The sequence below is a fragment of the Colletotrichum jinshuiense genome, chromosome 8 (genome assembly GCF_051148585.1).
Source record: "Colletotrichum jinshuiense chromosome 8, complete sequence".
NCBI lineage: Eukaryota > Fungi > Ascomycota > Sordariomycetes > Glomerellales > Glomerellaceae > Colletotrichum > Colletotrichum jinshuiense.
The window spans coordinates 3,630,862-3,649,589 of record NC_139315.1 but is presented as its reverse complement, the minus strand read 5'-3'; the positions used below and the strand labels follow the sequence as shown (position 1 = coordinate 3,649,589).

The 18,728-nt window shown below is 50.3% G+C and overlaps 4 protein-coding genes across 4 annotated transcripts; 3 read left to right on the top strand and 1 right to left on the bottom strand.

Moving 5' to 3' along the window:
• Positions 1-5,860: 5,860 nt before the first annotated feature.
• On the top strand, positions 5,861-7,753 carry EsH8_VIII_000962 (sulfuric ester hydrolase; the record flags this gene model as incomplete). The annotated part of the gene is made up of 1 exon (XM_083270004.1): positions 5,861-7,753. One exon carries the CDS (start codon positions 5,861-5,863, stop codon positions 7,751-7,753), a length of 1,893 nt encoding a protein of 630 aa, XP_083129772.1.
• A 795-nt stretch (positions 7,754-8,548) lies between these two features.
• On the bottom strand, positions 8,549-10,314 carry EsH8_VIII_000961 (cytochrome P450; the record flags this gene model as incomplete). Its single annotated transcript, XM_083270003.1, has 4 exons — positions 8,549-8,677; positions 8,751-9,752; positions 9,835-10,031; positions 10,104-10,314. The coding sequence occupies 4 exons, from the start codon at positions 10,312-10,314 to the stop codon at positions 8,549-8,551; spliced, it is 1,539 nt and encodes a 512-aa protein (XP_083129771.1).
• Positions 10,315-11,363: 1,049 nt separating this feature from the next.
• On the top strand, positions 11,364-15,656 carry EsH8_VIII_000960 (protein kinase family protein; the record flags this gene model as incomplete). The annotated part of the gene is made up of 4 exons (XM_083270002.1): positions 11,364-12,110; positions 12,166-12,921; positions 12,994-13,759; positions 13,840-15,656. The coding sequence occupies 4 exons, from the start codon at positions 11,364-11,366 to the stop codon at positions 15,654-15,656; spliced, it is 4,086 nt and encodes a 1,361-aa protein (XP_083129770.1).
• A 1,236-nt stretch (positions 15,657-16,892) lies between these two features.
• Positions 16,893-18,150, top strand: EsH8_VIII_000959 (uncharacterized protein; the record flags this gene model as incomplete). Its single annotated transcript, XM_083270001.1, has 2 exons — positions 16,893-16,972; positions 17,028-18,150. 2 exons carry the CDS (start codon positions 16,893-16,895, stop codon positions 18,148-18,150), a joined length of 1,203 nt encoding a protein of 400 aa, XP_083129769.1.
• Between the last annotated feature and the right edge of the window lie 578 nt (positions 18,151-18,728).

Genomic DNA, 18,728 nt, shown 5'->3' with positions numbered 1-18,728 from the left:
CTAACTTCTGTTCTCAGAAGTTGCGAACATATTCGACAAGAGATCCCAGCAAGAACACCGGCCACTCCCCTATATCTATATTTTTGATCATTGTAAAGGAGCCAGATGGCAAGCATTTCGACGGAAGCAATCATAGCTATCGTTGCTGCTTTCATTGCTTTGATATCACCTGCATGGGCGTTATGTAGGTGGGCGTTCCACAGAAGGCAACGAAGTCTCAGAGCCGAGTTCACATGTATGTCTCTTATTCCATTCTGAGGATTCGTCGCAAGCTGATGTAAAGTTACTAACTCCCATTCCTTACCGCCAGGCACACGTCCTTTCGGCGAAGCCTCCGGCCGCAATTATCGCTACACGTCGGCCCCATCAACCCTCAACAATTTACAGAGCCACCCTCTATCGTCTTATGAACCAATGCAGCCACAATTCATGCTTAATCCTATTTCCGTGTCGAGTACTATCTTGATCAGGCAGCATTCCGAATATCGTTTTTCGTCCACAACACCGCCCCAAGAGTCTTTTCGTTGGATGGCGTGTGCTTGAATCGGCATGCATATACGGTCTTCATACTGTAATTTCTATGTATTCGGAAAGGTTTCTGAGGCAGAAAAACATAGAAGCAGAGCCCCCTTGAGTTACACCCAACAGCCGCCTCGGGCCATACAATGAGTCCACTGTTAGTTCGATATTTAAATGTGACATTTCTACGTATATGTTGTCATCACAGAATATCCGTTCTGTTGGGTAGCTCGCTGAAGAATCTCCATGTTCGAAATCGGCGACCTTGTGTGTGTAGAATAGAAAGATGGAAATGTAGGCAGCGGAAGCCGCAGTTGATGATATCCCCATTGGCAGCCCGGAGGTGAAATCTCTGGCCCGGCTGCTGCCGCTTGACCGCTTGACTGCCTTTCCGTATTCTGGCCGGGTAATCCAACACAATAGTTGTGAATATTTTACCGTCTCTAAACCACACTTGTTCATCTTGGCTGAGCGACTATAACAATTGGCATTCTCCAATGCATACTAAATTCCTCAATGCTACCTCTATATCTACTCTGTCTCCATGCCACCCCCTTACATTGTTTTATCTAATCTTTGCGATCATGCTCTAGTTTGTCAATTTTTTTTTTGCCAACCCTGCGGCTGTTGAAAGTTTCCCTCACATGCTAACCAACTGTGAGATCCAACTATCCATAGGAAACTGAGCCATAGCTTGTAGACAACTCACTGTCATATTTATGTATCGGGGAATCCGCATCTTCCCTTAAAAAGAAATGTTCAATGGAGTCGTAGGTATCCCTTAAAAGGCCACAAACGTGACACGGTCGACCTAGCTTCTTTAACAAAGTAACAGAACTTACCGGCAATAAGATAGCCTAGTCGCCATAACAGATGACGAAACACCCTGTAATCATATCTTTTGTTTCTTGCTACAAGATTCCAGTAATTTCTCCTCGTAATAAGGCGAATGTCGTCGGTGAATGCAAGGAGTAGGTCAGCCAGCCGACTACTCTGTTCCGTTGATAAGATGGCATTGGTTTGGCATATGGTCCGTGAGCCCGGATTCAAATTGCTATTATGTTGAGTATTAAGCCAATTAAGAAGTGCATCGAGCGAAATTGCATTGTGGGAGAATTGGAAGATCTGATTTTCTGAGAAGGACTCTTCCCTCAACGTCCGCAATCTTTGCTTCCACGACGAATATCGAATCAGCACAATGGCTAGTGTCTGTATCCTAGCGACTCCTCGTCGATTGTCCCTGTACCTGTCACATCCTGAATATTCACACTCTAGGCTTGCTGGAAATGGCCCGGCAGTCCGTCATCTGGAACGTCGCCATGAATCAGTTCTAGTTCAAACAGGGTTATGTATCCATTCTGGCCGAGGATGTGAAGGTCACACCATCAGCAGCAGCAATCCAAGACGCGTAACCCCATGGATATGGTATTTTCTTTTGTGTAAGAGTTAATCGAAAGAAACCTTTTAGATCCCAAGATTTTTAACTATTTTGATTCCAGTACTGATACTGTTGGATTACGTGACCAGAATACAGGCAGGCGGTCAGCAGCCAGGCTGACAACAGCTATATCTACACTTCCGCTGCTGCCACTGCCAACCTTCTACTTTCCCTTTTACATACCGATTTACAGCTTCCGAATATACCATATTGATATTCGGCGAGCTCCAGCCCATACGGGCAGTCCTGTTGTATACAACAGATACCCTGTGATTCCAACAGATACCTATGCAGATTTATATTAACTAATTGTCCCTACATAGTGGAGACGCGCTGATCGCTTAAGCAGCAACTAGCAACACACTCAGTCACCCTTAGAAACTGCTACGTTGACCGCGGCATTAAGATTACGGCGATGATCACAACGACAACTAGGCAGTGGAATACTGTTACTGTTAGGTATCCAACAGTGGTGTTTTCTGCTAACAGTGTGCCGAGGTTGTTACTCGTAAAAGTAGTCGTACGTGCTGTAAGTCGTTGTGCTAGATCTAGGTCCCAGAAGGTATGGCGATCAGTCATACGTTTAAACCAGGTCGTAGGTAAGTGATATCACTAATGAAGGATACTGAGAGTCATGTGAGAATGAATCACAAGTTGGTTACTGAAGAGCTATGGAAGGTATTCTAGGGGGATATTATCCTAAGGTACTACACTAGGCTGATTATTCTTGGTATCCTAAACGTCCGTTGGTCCTTGGTGTTATATGGTGATGCTATGCCCAAGTGTAGGGAGTCTAATCCTGGACTGAGCCAATAGTAATTGCGGGAGTGACCATATTCACTAGTTCTTCTGATCACTTTACGCACCCACTGACCGATCAACGGATCCCGCTGAGTGACCACCTTCTCTTATCTTCACTTTTATTCTCACGTTGGGGGAGTCTCCGTGATTCAAGTAATGTTCTTTTTCCTATCTTCTTGACGGCCAAATAAATGCAGAGGCAAGACCAGAACGAGCTTGCTTTCGCTGTGGAACAAGTTATTGGTTCGGGACAATCACTATTGGCATTTCCCGATGCAAAGACCATAAAGATTTGTACGCATGTAAACGGCCTGCTGTACAATACTACTCCATAGACGATGTACCTACATAGGTATATAGCCGTGGGAGAACGAGACTAATTCTAGCTAATCATACCGAAATATCGCTCACATTATATCTGTTGGAATAACAGGTTACCCGTACGGGAAGTAATCGAACATAAACAAAAGGTCAAACTGGTACTGTATTCTGGTGGTTGTATATGTGTGTAGAGAGGAGAAAGTAGGTAGGTTGGCAGCAGCAGCAGTAGTGAAGATATCGCTGTTGGCGGCCCGGAGGTTGGATCTCCGGGTTCCGCTGCCGCGGCCGTTGCCGCGGCCGGCTGCTGCTGCTGGCCGGTTTCCTGTATTCTGGCTGAGTAATCCAACAATATCAACAAATAAGCTTATGTATGACACGACATATCTCAGCAGTATTTGCTAGCCCGGGGGAGGGGAGGGAGGCAGTACCAGTGGCTGCATGTGAACTCGAATAGGTCGAACCAGTAGGCGTGGTCCTCGCCCCCGGCAACGTTGTCATCTGGACAGCCGTGTTGGCCAGTCAGCTCCGGGATATCTACGGGCTCGACGGCGGGCCCTGAGCAGAGGCACATGCCAGCGGGGTAATGACTGAAAGTCGCAGCTGTACAAACAGAGGCCCTTGAAGTTTTCCACGATGCCCTTGGCATTCGAGCCGGCCCTGCTGGCCGAGGAAGCGGGCGCCGTGGAGGACGAGGGGTCCGCCGTCGAGAAGGATGGGGCTTGTCACACCTCTGGCTTGCTTCCCCCGCCTCGATAAGCAGCTATAACCCCATCTATAAGCAGCTTTGCTAGCTGCAGCCTCTTCAAGGAGGCCTGCTGCCGCGACGCCTGTCTCAGTTTTGAAGAATAGGACAAATAACGTATTGTTGAAGTGCGGAGTAAAGGTGGAGAATAACATGGGCATTTCGGGAGGTCTTGGCGAAAATAGCGCCTTGGGGCACCAGTTGGGATCGTCATAGGGCTCAGAGCTCACTGGCGCAAAGCGGGGGGCCCTACAACCAACTGGCAGGTGTTAAGGCCGATTGGTGCCCTCACCGCCTATACCGGTAGCTCGTTGTCCCTGTGCGGGGATCTTCTGGTGTGCATCCCTCGGACGTGATGTAACTACCCGTAGACACTCAACCAACTCGCAAACCGCCAACAACCAGCTAACGGCATGAGGCAACGCCTCAGCTGAATAAGGGATGGTTTTCTGGCAGAATCAAGAATGGTGCATCAAGGAAAGCTGTGGTTGAGTGGAATAGGAGCGGAGATTGGCCAGTCTGCTTACCGCCTTTTATAACAAACCCAGTAGATCTCCAATTGGCGGTTTACGAGTTGTCGAGTATCTACGGGTATGTTATGTACGGTCACATGCATGCAAGTTTTTTTTCTTTTGTAGGGTTTAGGTCGATGTGATTCGCCACATGCGGTTCGATCGTGCGAGTTCGGCGGGCCGCTCCGAGCAAGCGATGTAACTAATACATGCCGTTTGGTCTGCAACTATATCCCCATCGATGGACCACATAACACGCAAGGCGGGCGGCTTACTACGCCAGTTGTAATGTTGAATGGTTGCAGGCGGGATATTCAGTGAAATTTCCGCGGGATTTCATAAAAATGCCAGCAACTATGCGAATGATTGGCGTTATTTGGGGAACGCGAAAGGATGAATTAACTCATCTTATATCCTGCAGCGACCATCTCCTACACAAGCATACACCCACTGACTGTTTGAGGTAATCACTGGGAAGCAAGTCAGACACTCTCCCTCCCCGTACTACTCAGGAAGTCTGATTGAGTCCCCAGGTTAGGCCTGATCAGCCTAACTCTGTCTCAGACCTCACCACTCCTGTAGCTCCTCAAGCAGGCAGTCAGGTGGATCCTAGGAGGAGTGAAAGTGTTGGGTGTTTGTGGTGTTTTGCATCTATCCAATCAACCTGTTCCACTTCATTACGATCCTTCCGCCTAGGTAATATATACTTTCCAGTAGCGCTCTTGAGAAAAATGTAGCTGCTGCAACCTGTTAGGACTGGATGAACCCCAGATGCGGGAGGATACCCTTTGACAAACCTGCCTCCCCTTTCCCCACTTTGTGTATCAGTCTAGCTGGGCAGTATATTTATAGCAAACATGTGAATACCATACACCGGAGGTCCTTCCCTAATCAACCGATTATTGAATCTCGATTCCTACCGCAGCTTTTCGAGTTGCAGTGGTGTAATTGTTAGTGATGCACCTAGTAGGACAAACGAGCTTGCTCATGCCAAGGCCGCAATGGCTGGCTTGGCGATTTATACACTAGGGAATACTACCAATTTGAACCTTTCTCTACCTAAGTGATGGAGTTCAAGCCTTAATACGTTCTCTTGTTGCCCTTTCAGACCCAGGAAGGTGGAGAGCCTGCAGGAGCCTGCATTATACTCGTGCCATACATACTCAACAATCCACCAACCCAACGCTGTCTTACTCCAATACTATGAGCCATTTATTAAACGATGGGCGGAAATGTCCTCGTAATCACGATGCGTTCTGCCGCACTTGGTATTTCGTGTCATACATGCTCAACAATCCACCAATCCAACACTGTGTTACTATAATGGCAATGGCATCGTGACGTTATACTGACTATGGACTATCATCACGCAATAAACCCCGCTCCATGTAGATATTCAGAGGCATACGCGGCAGCTCTTGGGTAGGATCAAGTATAAAACCAGGTCCTTGAAGGAATAGGACACTATATGAGGACCAGAAATTATCAACTTCAAAACTCTCCAAGCAAACAAAACAAACTGAAATCATGACCGCTTCCAAAGACGCAACCGACACAATCATCAAGCAGCAGGAGGAGGTCAAGGACAGTCTCCCCTTCATCAACAAAAAGGACTTCATTGCCGCACGGCATGGCTTCGTCAAAACCCGTGAGCCCAACACCGTGTACAATGAAAACGGCGACCTTGTGTGGAACAACGATGAATACGACTTCCTTCACCAAAGAGAAGCCCCCAACACGGTCAACCCGAGCCTATGGCGCCAGTCCCGGCTTGTTTCCACCGCCGGGCTATTCAAAGTCACCGATGGTATCTACCAAGTACGAGGCCTCGACCTCTCCAATGTCACCTTCATAGAAGGCACAGAGGGTATTATTGTCATCGATCCCCTCACATCGCGCGAGACCGCAGAAGCAGCACTTGAACTCTACTGCAGCGAACGAGGCGAGAAGGACATAAAGGCCGTCATCTACACTCATTCCCATGTCGATCACTTTGGCGGTGTCAGGGGGATGGTCAAAGAGGATGATGTCGTGCCGAAGAACATAAAAATTATCGCGCCCGAAGGCTTCCTAGAGCACGCGGTAGCAGAGAATGTGTACGCAGGCATCGCCATGAGCCGGCGTGCGGCCTACATGTACGGGGCCGTCCTCAAGCGCGGAGAGAAGAGCCAGGTTGGCGCTGGACTTGGACAGACAGTCTCGACCGGGGAGGTCACCCTCATTGCGCCGAATGACACGATCACAAAAACTGGTGACTTTCGAGACATCGACGGCGTCCGCATTGAGTTTCAGATGGCGCCAGACACCGAAGCGCCTTCGGAGATGCTAATATACTTCCCCCAATTCAAAGCACTTTGTGCTGCCGAGGACGCTACCCATACATTTCACAACTTGCTGACGTTGCGTGGCGCTGTGGTCCGCGACCCGCACGGCTGGGCCAAATACTTGACAGAGACGATTGATCTGTATGGTGATAAGACTGAAGTGGTTTTCGCCTCCCACCATTGGCCCACTTGGGGCACCGACAAAGTTATCGAGTTCCTTACCATACAACGCGACCTCTACGCATACGTGCACGACCAAACACTGCGCATGTTGAACCAGGGATACAACGGACCCGAGATTGCCGAGAAAATCGTCCTGCCGCCAGCCATTGACCAAGCCTGGAACGCGCGAGGCTACTACGGCTCAGTTAGCCACAACGTCAAAGCAGTCTACCAGCGGTACATGGGCTGGTTCGACGGCAACCCAGCACACCTTTGGGAGCACATCCCCGTGGAGCGGGCTAAGCGTTACGTGAAAGTCATTGGCGGCGTGGATAAAACAGTCGCCGCCGGCAAGGAGGCGTTCGACGGCGGCGACTTTCGCTGGGCGGCGGAGATCCTCAACCACGCCGTCTTCGCCGCGCCCCACAACAAACCGGCACTGGAACTGCTGGCAGACACCTACGAGCAGCTCGGCTACGGCGCCGAGAACGGCCCTTGGCGCAACTTCTTCCTCTCCGGGACCACCGAGCTACGCTCCGGCAACTTTGGTACGCCGACGGCCACGGCCTCCCCCGACTTTGTCTCGCAGCTCACACCTGAGATGCTCTTTGATGCCTTGGCCGTCCAGATCAACGGCCCTGAGGCCTGGAGTGAGAATGTCACGATCGATGTGGTCGTTACCGACATCAACACCCAGTATCGCCTGTGGCTCTCCAACGGCGCGCTAGTGTACACCAAGGCGGGACAGAAGACTGATGCCCAGGTGAAGCTGACGGCAACGAGTCGCGATTTGACTGCATTGGCGATCTACGGGCTTGATCCTGAAAAGCTCGAAGACGCGGGCATAGTGATTGAAGGGGATGTCACGGCGCTTGAGCGGCTTGCTGCTGTTCTTGACCCAGGCGACCCTAACTTTAATATCGTCACGCCATAAGCGTCTTAGTGAGCTTGTGAGACTTTTCTTGGCGTTTTATCAATTCGGAGCGCGAGCTCACAACACACAGTCTCTAGCTCTTCTTTCCAACAAAGGAGCGCGCATAGTTATCATAGGACACTAGTATCCGTAACGCTATGGCAAATAGCTGCTATAAAGCTCTCTCAGATAACTGTCAACGCCGGACTGCCGTGTGTGTCTTAGGAATATGGGATAATTTGCCTTGAAACAAGGGAATTTCACTTAGCTTGGTTTTAGTGGAATCAAGAACCAGTCTTTATTCTGCAATATATCTATTGCCCACTGTTTCACTGCTCCTAACTTTACCAACCCATTAAATTGCTCAGCTTGCTCACCAGGATCGCGCGAACTTGGAGCGGCGGGTGATGCGATCGCACCTGAGTAGCTAGCGGCATAGCACCTAATTGCGTCGCCTACTGCTTTCATCCTGGTTAAGTTGTACTTCAACTGAGTATGAATGAGTTATTCAAGCACAGTAAGAAAGCAGTAAGGTACTTAAAAGAAGCAAGTAAAAGGGGGAAGATTGAACATAGTATTGGTATAAAGACTAGCACTTTTGCCGACTTCTAGGATTACCGTCATTCCAAAACTCTAGCAAGAGGGTGCTAAAATTTATTATAGCTTTCGAAAGAATGTATCAGTAGTGGAGACAGCGAGAGGAGGAGACTAGGCATCCGACTGCAACTCCCAAATATTTCATATCGGTTTCAAACTTAAGCAACACATCCCAATTCTCACAAATCTTCTCTCTGTAATCAACCGCATATCCTTCCTTTAGTTGACTTGAGGGTCCCTCTCCGTTATCTGAACCCACATGTCCGAAATCACGAAAAGACCCATACAGTTCCTAGCTTTCCAAGGACGAGCCGGGTCGATCGGTGCCAACTCAAAGTTCCTCAACATCTGTATCGAAGTCACCGTTCCGTCAATACGTTACTTGGGGAACCTTATTGAGCAGGGGACACCTAGTACGCACCTCGAATACGATTTTGGAAATTTCCATCTGGGCCACCGGCTTTCCTAGACACATGAACCTACCGTAACCAAAGAGAAGGTCGCTCGTCCGGACCATTGATGCGAGTTTCTCGGCATCCGGATCAAACCATCTTTCGGGCCGGAATGCTTTAGCGTCCTTACCGTACATCCCTTCGTCACGGTGCATAGCGTATGCCGAGTATCCAACGCTGACACCCCCGGGTAGAAAGAGAGTTTCGTCATTGACCTCAACCGTATCGCCTTCAGGGGGAGTATCACGGGAGAATAAATTCACGACGGGGGGCCGAACTCTCATCGACTCGCGGATAACGGCCTGCAAATACGGTAGCTTCCTCGCCTGAGCAACGGTAACAAGGCCCTCGCCGGCCCAAGGGGCGCCGCCGTTACGTACAGCCTCGTCGATTTCCTGCTGGAGCTTTATGTAGACGCGGGGATTTGTTATAATCTGAAGGAAGGTGCCACGAATAGCGGCCGCGGTCGTATCGGAGCCTGCAATCACTTGTTCTAGCGCCTCTGATCGCAGGTCGTCGCCGCTTAAACCGTGGTTGATGAAGGACGCTAGCATGTCCGACCGCTCATCGGTATCCCGTCTCGTACGCTCGTCAACATAGCGAAAACAAGCAGCCATCATTTTACCAAAGCCGTTGTTATCAGTGGGTGAGGGAGCAATAAACCTGCCGATGAAGGGTGCTTGAGCTACCCAGCTGATACCCAGGGCAACAGACCAGGCGACAGCAGATAAACCCTCTTCGGTCGATTTCAGGTAGTCATCCACATCGCTATCAGTTCGCAGCATACCGAATGTCTTTCCCAGCCCAACAGCGCTAATTACGTCAAGCGTAAAGTACTGGACCTTCTTTGCCAGATCCATGGGCACAATCTGGGTAGTGGACGAAAGATACTTGGATCTGATCAGGCTCAGAAGCTCTTCGAGACGCTCATCAATGGTCGATTCAAGGTCGGCGTTTTCCCTGCCAGAATACTACATTGAACCTCACGTCAGTGATGTCGGTGACATGGGGCGGGGGGGTGATGGTTGATGCATCGACGCGAGAAGAACTTACCCCTGGGGCCATCTGTCTTCTTCTCTGTTCATGTTTTTCATTATCTGTCTGGGTAAAGACATTGTCCCGACGGTGCTCAACCCGCCAAGCGTGGTAAACCCAGTCGGTTCGCTTGTACTCGGGATGTCTGTTCACATGAGTCCAGACTTCAGGGGACGACGTGAGCAGCAGGCCCGGTCCTATGCGCGCAATGGGACCTGTTATAGAATCAGTTTCTTGAGGAGACGAGAAGCCGGGAAGCGATCCAAAGGCCAGGAAGACGTGCGTACCGTGTTTTTCGTTCATCCCCGCATACCACTCGTGACAATTTGGCGTAACCATTGCTCTGCTGTGAGGCAGATGCGTAATGGCACTCCACCATGGTCCTCCAAAATGCCTGAGCTTGTAGTATAGCACGATGCGCTTCACAGCGTAGACACACACCAAGGCGAAGAGAGCCGGCACAATCGCCAGACCTAAAAAGGAGTTAAGGACACTCATTGTTTATTCTTGTTGAGGAGATACAATAGCTAGAGAGGACTCCAAAAACCAAGCAGATTGTTCTAGCTCGGTGATATGTACATAACTCGTCATTGTACGACAGATAGCCTGAACCCCCGCACCTCGTGCAACAGCGGCAGGCTAATCTGTCGGCATGATCTGGGCTCCAATCAAAGGTCAGATGACTATCTATCAGTCATCTGCAGAGGATAGAACTGGCAAGGCATAGCGCACAGCCAATTATGTGCCCGTTGATCAAAATCCTCGGTAAGAAATCCTTGCCACGGTCGAAGCAACTCCTTATGTTTGTCCAAATTTCTGAAAACACCGTCAAAAATATTTACCAGATAGAGCGTCGGCCCATCATTGTTGATCGGCTGGTCTAAAGTTATATCTCGTATACTGTCTGCCCGAAGTCGGAATTTTAATCAGAAACTAGAGGGTTCAGAATGTCGGATGGCATGCGGTCAAGCTCGGGATGTGAAGCAGTCGTCGGATGATATCTGATGAAGGCGCGCATCGAGTTTGTCAAATTCTAATGGTCGGTAAAGCTGTGAGACTTTGGGCAAAGACTCGTTCTGGGGTTCTGGCCTTCATCAGCTAAGACTGTAAGAAGCATGCCACAGCCGAATGGGACGGGCCTTATCCTCTCATCCACTCATCTCTTGCTTATTCCAGATATCAGTGGCCAAAGCATATGTGTAACGCCGTGAAGCAGGCTACCTTGGCGGTATTATTCGGTGGGGAGATACTAAGACACTAATACAGGGGAATGTGCATTGCCCTAGGCTTACCCTACCAATTCAACATCTCTTGATTCGTAGAGAAATCCAGCTGATCCTGCATATGCAGCCGCGCTCGACGCGGGGTTCGGGCAAATTTATTTCCCCGCTGCTGATTCTGATAGCCTCTACGGCGGCCCCATTGTCTTAACTATAACCAGAGCCCATCTGGCCCCTACACGCGCAAGTGAACTCAACCGTAATATTCCCAACACTTGTTGCTCTTTTTGATGTTAACCAAGCAGCAGAAAGACGGACTTCATCGCCATGGTGCCGTCATCACCTCGACTGCCTTTGTTCGGGATAGTTGATGAGGATGTCGACGCTGGTTCAGGCACAAACCCCCGCGAAGACGTAAGGCTAGAAGATGACCTTTTTCTGCAATGCATTCAGCACAACAATGGAATCGATGAATTCTGGTCCTTCGATGTCTTATCTCGAATTGTTACCCGGGACCGCATCGTCGACATTCTGCACCATACGCTCCACGACGAGAAAGTAAAACAATGCGCCGATCAGATCAACCCAGTGTATAACAATGCTGAAGAGGCTAGCAGAGGGGATCTTATCTTTCCAAGTCCCAAGCCGAAGAGATTCATAAAGATATTTGCCCTTCTCGTGTATATGGGCCAAGAGAAGTACATCAAAGACTTTATTGCATATGACATAAGTGACAACGACCTCCCGCTTCGTCGTCTTGAGACTCCGAAAGCGACTCGCCTGGTTGTACGAGGCGAAGATGACAGAAATCCGATCCCACTTTTTCGTGATTGGAGTCTCTTTATGATAAAGTCCTTCTGTAACATGCAATACCGGTTTTCTGTGCCCTTTTTCGACATGGACAGTCGTTCTGGCACTGTGATGCATTACGACCTTCCGCCAACCACTATATTGCCATGGAGACGAGATGCGACTGAGGTCGAGAGGCTACAAGAAGAGATGGGGGGTTATGGGAGTGTTATGCGTGTCGAAATTGACGCCGGTTCGCATGGCTTTCATCAAAGGCTTCAAGAGGTATTACTGCTCAGTTGGGCGAGGAGGGATCCTGGGCTAATAAAGTCATTCCCAGATGTCGCTTCCAGCAAAGTATTTTGCTGTAAAGACTCTTCATACAATAAATGGCCATGACTTTGAAAGAGAGGTTTCGGTGCTCAAATCAATCAACGGACTCGACCACCCTCACCTGATCACTCTTTTGGCGACGTTCGCATACCAAGGCCGATACCATATAATCTTTCCTTATGCAGAGTGTAATCTCTACAAGTACTGGACGAAACACCAAGGTCCGCTTAGTGGCATCACGCCGCTTGATGTCGATGACTTGCGATGGATATCGGAGCAGATGGTCGGTATCGCCGGCGCGCTGCTGACGATTCACAGTCCCCCGAAAGAGTCTGAGCGAAGGTACGGAAGGCATGGCGACATCAAGCCAGAGAATGTACTTTGGTTTACTTCCGACGAGAATCCTAGAGGAAGGCTCATCATCAGCGACTTTGGCCTCTCATCCATCAAAAACATGAGCAGCCGTTCGAATACTCCCAACCGCCTTGTATCTTTCACGCCATCATATCGCCCACCCGAAATGGAACTCACTGGTGGCGTCGCTTCTAGATCGTTTGACATCTGGAACCTTGGGTGTCTGTATCTTGAGATGGCTTCTTGGATGCTCGGGGGCTTTAAGCGGGTAGAGGAGTTTTGTGAAGCAAGGCTTGATGTACCTTGGCCCAAGGGTAAGATATTACTACGGGAAGACACGTTTTTTGAAGTAAAGCATACGGACGATACTAAACCCCATGTTCTAATTGTCAAGAAGGCAGTCACGGAGGTGAGCTTAAGCTTCTATTTTTAGGCATTCCAACAATGTGAGAAGAAGCGGGCATCTCTAACAGGACACCAGTGGATATCACGCCTGCACAACGACCCACACTGTACGCAGTATATGCATGAATTTCTTGACCTGGTCGAGAAGCGCATGGTTATTGTACAATCCTTGGACTCAAACAGGATCAGCTCCAAAGCGCTCGTTGAAGAGCTTAAGGAAATGCACCAGCGTGCCCAAGATGAAAAAAACACCTGTTACATCCTTGCCCCGTGCCCAGCGGAGAGATCGGTATCGAAAGCCACCGCCGAGGTTGAGGGTGAACTAGATGAAGACTTTTATCCGTTTCTCTCGAAGGCGCGTTCGCGAGTATCAGCCAGAGACAGAACTCAAAAGTTTTCGAACAGGAGTTTCCGAACATCCCTTCGACTTCGAGAGGTGCGGTCCATCTCCACACGGGCTCATAAAGAAAAGCCAACAGCGCTGATCTCTGTCGAAAATGTCGGTGACAAGGACCTCGCACAAGGCCAGAGCGTGTCCGAATACCCCAAGACTAGTAGACAGGTCTTGGAAGATTTGATTCTCAGAGACTGCGCCGCCGTCCCTGGCATTGAAACCCTCACAGTAAGGTTCGAGGTTGTCTGGGAGCTGCAACAATGCGTCCGGGACGAGTTGGAGGGCAGCCCCGACCTCGGTCCCATTCTCACAATATCAGGAAATGCCACCCACTCGTGGGTTGTGTCTTGCCTCGATTACGTGGAAGAAATATGGCCTACGACTGGAAAGATACTTTTGGAGGAACTGGTTACGAGCCTAGAAGTGAAGCAAACAGCGGATCGGACAAGTCAGTGCTTCAAATTTCAACACTCAGAGCATTCTCCCAATCACCTCTCTGTCTAACTTTGAAATCTAACCTTGGCCCAGGTCAAACTTCCACCAAGATGGAAGTCGAGCTTTGCCCCATAGACATGGAGTCCAACGGAGCACCCTCCATCATAACCTTCAGAGGTACAACGCAGGACATCATAACCGTTGCCCATTTTCTGTCTTGGATCGCCGCCACGTTCCGACTGCCGCAGGCAAACGAACTCTCCTGCTCCACTGTATCAATCAAGTCTCTCCCTCCCACTCCCGACGCCCAGTTGAACTTTTGTCTTCATCTCGATGCTCTCTTGACCATGGATTCCCAAACGGTCGGAACATGCTGGAAACCCCTATTCCCCAGCACCGTCGTGGCCTACGGGTTCCCCGTCCCGCGGTGTCCCGGCACGGTAGGACTCCGAATTCCAATCGGGGCCATGCTTGAAATGGCAGAGATTCTGTATGATGTCAACCTAGAAGACGACGACGGGAAGGACGCCGGTACCTACTTTGACGGCATCGTCTGGAGGCTCTACCCAACCGCGTACAACAAGGAGCAAAACACGGTCCAGTGGCACCTCATCCCAAAGACCGCCGAGGACGAGAACCAAGCCTTCGCGCCGGACAGCGGCGGTGGCCCCGGTTGGCTCAGGAACGTCTCGCTCGACACTCTGGAATCCGCGACTGCCGTCCTGGGATACTGCGGCGACGTTGTCATCCGGCTGGGCACCGAGTCGAGGGTCAGTGACTACGAGAAATACCGGTTCTCGAAGGCCAACATCGAGCGGCCGCGGCCCGAGGCGTCCGTGGGCTCAGCGTCGGCCAGCATCGGCTGGCGGGGGTCCTCTGCGTCGGTCGCGGCCCAGTTCAAGACGCGCAAGGGGCTGAGCGTGGCCGTCAGGGAGGCGAAGAAGCTGAGCTACCGCGAGTTACTGGACCACGCCGAAGTGGAACCTGTGATCTTGTTCGAGACCGAGAGGGGCAGAGAGAAGGCCTGGCTGGTGCCCCAGCTGTCTGTCATCCTCGACCTTCTAAATCTCTGGGCCTGTCGCAACGGCATCTCGGGCATCAAGTACGCCGCACCCGGTCCCGACGGCGGTGCACAGGCCAAGAAGGTCCTGGGAAATAGCGATTACGCGAAAAAAGAGCTGGTGGCCAAGATCCTTGACAACGACCCCGAGGTCAGCGTCGCTTACAAAGTCAAGCAGATATATGGTCAAATTCAGCAGCGAATCAAGAAGAACTCGGAGAGCGATCAGGGAGCCAGGGGCACGTTCACGGTCGGAAAGGAGGCGATTGGGGGGTGGGACCTGCTGGAGGTGGCGGGTCTGTCGCCGTCGGTGTCTGAGAGGCGGAATCTATTGCCGGACAAGGAAGAGACGCCATGCTGGAAGCTCCTGACCAAGCAGGTGGCCATATTTTCGGGCCAGGGCATGGGAGAACTGATCACGCCGGCGAGGACGGACGAGGTGTGCAGGCACTGGTACCCGATCCCTGGTGGGTTCGAGAACAACTACCTGGTGGCCACTGTTAGGTGCATGAAAGCCCTGGCGATGTACTCCGGGAACGCGGAGCCAATCTTTCTCCGTGACAATATCATATGGGAGTTCAGGGATCCGTTACTCTTCCAGCCATGTGGCGGGTGCAGGGATGATCCGAAGATGTGTGCTAAGCAACCGCAACGCCTTGCCGAGTACAAGAAGAAAATACGAAAGAAGGCACCGCAGGGTGGCGATGCAGTCTCGCTTAACGAGCATATATGCGAGAATGGTGCTATAGTTTTTGGGATAGGACGGAAGAGTGAGAAATTGTTGAGCGTGGTAATCAACACATTGAACGGGAGAGGGCAGAATGATGGTCTGGTGGATTGTTCTTCGTAGAGCAGCAACGCCGCAGCGAGAATGAAATCTTTTTATATTCCACTACAGTCTAGATGTAGTTTCTACACTCAAGGGCGTGGGGGGGCAATTGACTTCCTAAAACTGAGCATCGGGGACAGTCAAGCGCAAGGCATTGACTTTTCAGCTCCTCTGGTTTCTCTAGTTGATGAATGGCCTTCTTAGACATCTCGCTGCTGCAAAGTTGTAGTGTGAGACTCCCGAGGGATTTCAACACTGAGATATTCTCCAGAATTTTCTCGTTGTGAATGAATTTTCGCAGAAGTAACAACTATTGACTTTTATGAATACTGAAACGCAGAAGCTATTGAACGCTATTTGCTTGGAACCGACCGACATCAGCGTCGAACCAAGCCGTGTACTAGCAGTAGTATTAACAGCTGCCCTTATCCGAAGAAGCCCAACCAACAGTAGGTACGTCGAGTACCCCGCAGACACGTAGCCGGCTGGACATTATTGGAAGTGTACCCGTTCCATTCTCGTCAACGGTGTGTTGGACTTGCAGCGATCGATGCAGCAACGGGGCAGTCTCTGGATATGGACATGAAGTCTTGACTTCCCAAAAAAAAAAAAAAAAAACCCGCCCAAAACCCAATTCTTTGCTATTTCAAGGACTTGGGTCTGGGATTTAGAAGGCCGGCGCTACGGCGGCCGTCCGGTGGCAATGCGTGTCCAACTGTAACTGGATAAGGGAGTGTTACTTTTGTTTGCAGCCAACCTCGCAACCCCATTGGTGATTAGCCAGGACAGAACGCACAGGATATGCATGAGCAGTATCAACTCGAACGTGGACCAACAGACGATCACTATTCGGACTGTGCCAAGCTAAATGCAATGCTGGAACTTTCACCGGTTGCAAGCTTCCGGCATAATGTGTCCCAGATAACTACAATGAGGAACGCGCCAATATGCGCATAGCTAGTCTGCTGAAGCCCTCATGATGTCGCCTGATGTACTTCTAGAGCCTGCCGGAGTCCTTGTCACCGTTAACCCCACTAGAGCATACATCACTTCCCCTGGCGCCTCCACAATTCCTTGCAGCATGCAGCCAAGCTCTCGTTCCAGTTTACTACATGATCAAGGCCTGCAGAGTGGTACATCTCCAAACGATGTTGTATCGATAAGAGGACGCAATCCAGCGATTTAAAGCATATAAATACAAGACCTTGGTGTACTGTTTGACAGCATACTGTTTCCAGAAACATACTACCTTCTAAAATGGCGAAGAAGAAGACCACCAAAGCATCTAGAGAGCGCAAGGCAATCGCCGAGGCTTTTGATGTTGGGCCTGAGGTGTCGTATGTTTCATCCTACAATATTGACATTTAATGTGGGACTGATGTTTGTCTAAAGCCCGTACAAAAGCCCAGGCTGTAAGGTCTACTTTAAAAGTGGTCAGCCCTCCGTCGTTCCTCGCGACATCATCTGTGCGAGTGTCGAGCTCGACAGGATCTGCAGCAGTTTCAATGAGATCCGCATCACCGACGTGCCGGACGAAGCAGGCCATGTGCTCGTCCATTATCTTCATACGGGTACTTGGCAAACCCTGCGCAATGGCCACTTGCTGCACGACTCCAAGATATCGACTCAGTTCGAAACCAGTGTGCATGTCTATACTGCAGCCCAAGCCTACGGTCTCCCGGATTTGGCTGAGATTGCCAAGGAACACATCTCTCGATTTGCAGAGTCGTTGCCTGCGTTGGACGTCATCGTTCTTGCAGCTAGTGCATGCGGGCTTCTGCCGGATGATGACCTGTGGTTTTCGGCCTTCATCAAAATGCGTATTGAGGACCTGTTCGAGGACCCAGACTCTCTGAACCAGCCTGTATTTCTGGCATGTTTTGATGCAGCTACGACTTACTCGAAGATGCTGGTGAAAAGCATGGTTCAGATATGCTGTGAAAAGTCGGCTTTTGGGAAATCTGCTGAATCGAATATTACTCCCGAGCCAGAAGCAGAGTCGGAGCCGGAGCCTGAACCAGCGTATGAAGCAGAGGCTGAACCAGCGTATGAAGCAGAGGCTGAACCAGCGTATGAAGCAGAGCCTGAACCAGCGTATGAAGCAGAGCCTGAACCAGTGGGTGAACCAAAGCGACCGTATTATTTCGACCCAGAACCTGCGACAGAAGCAGCAATAGAAGTTCCGGCAGAACACGACGTAGCTTCTTTAACAGGATCTTATTGCGGGAGCCTGAAGTGGAGACAATCGGCAGCACATCCAGAAGAACCCCCTGAAGCCGCGGAACCAACACCAGAGCCTGAGCAGGCGGCGAGTGATGCGTTGGCCGAATTCCCAGTACCAACCAAGAAGTCTAAGAAGAAGGAAAAGAAATCGAAGAAGGCGAAGAAACCGGGGCTGACGTGCGAATTCGCGACGGCGCACATCGTGGAAGACAGATGGGAGGACTGTCCTGTCTGTCGTAAGTTCGTAGGCGTCTTGTCGGCACGTTATGGGTCCATCACGAATGTTGCATAGTGGTTGAGTCTTTAGTTGGAGCTCTGGGATGATATTAATTAAGCGCCAAGTTTCTATCAATGGCTTTCATTCTTTTCAATATGTACCTGGACTTACCAGGATGGTGCTGCCTGCAACCGTGATCGCAAGAAGCGCAATGATCGTATCAGCGGGTTTATTCCACATCCTCCTAAATCCAGTTGCAGAGCAAGCATTATCCAACTTTGAAACCTAAGCTGGTCGGGAAACACATGGTCAAGCTGGACGATCCCAGGGTGGACTTTGTAGCGACGCGTGGGAACAAGCGGCGGAGTGTGGGGTAGCTCAAAGCCCACGATGCGGGCCGGCCCGCATCTACATGCATCTGCTCCCTTACTGACCTTGTAATAAGTCTCAAGGATGTCGCTTGTTTTAAAAAGAAATTATCTCTTGTGGCGTGCACAACTTTGCTCTTGTTATTGACTGCATATGTAACAAGGCCTAATCCAACGACAGACGTGCCTCGTTGATCTATCTACGTGTACCCAAGGCCTTTGAAACAATTCACTTGCTTGGTATATATCTTTCATAGTTAATCAGTAAACATTGCGAGAGATGCA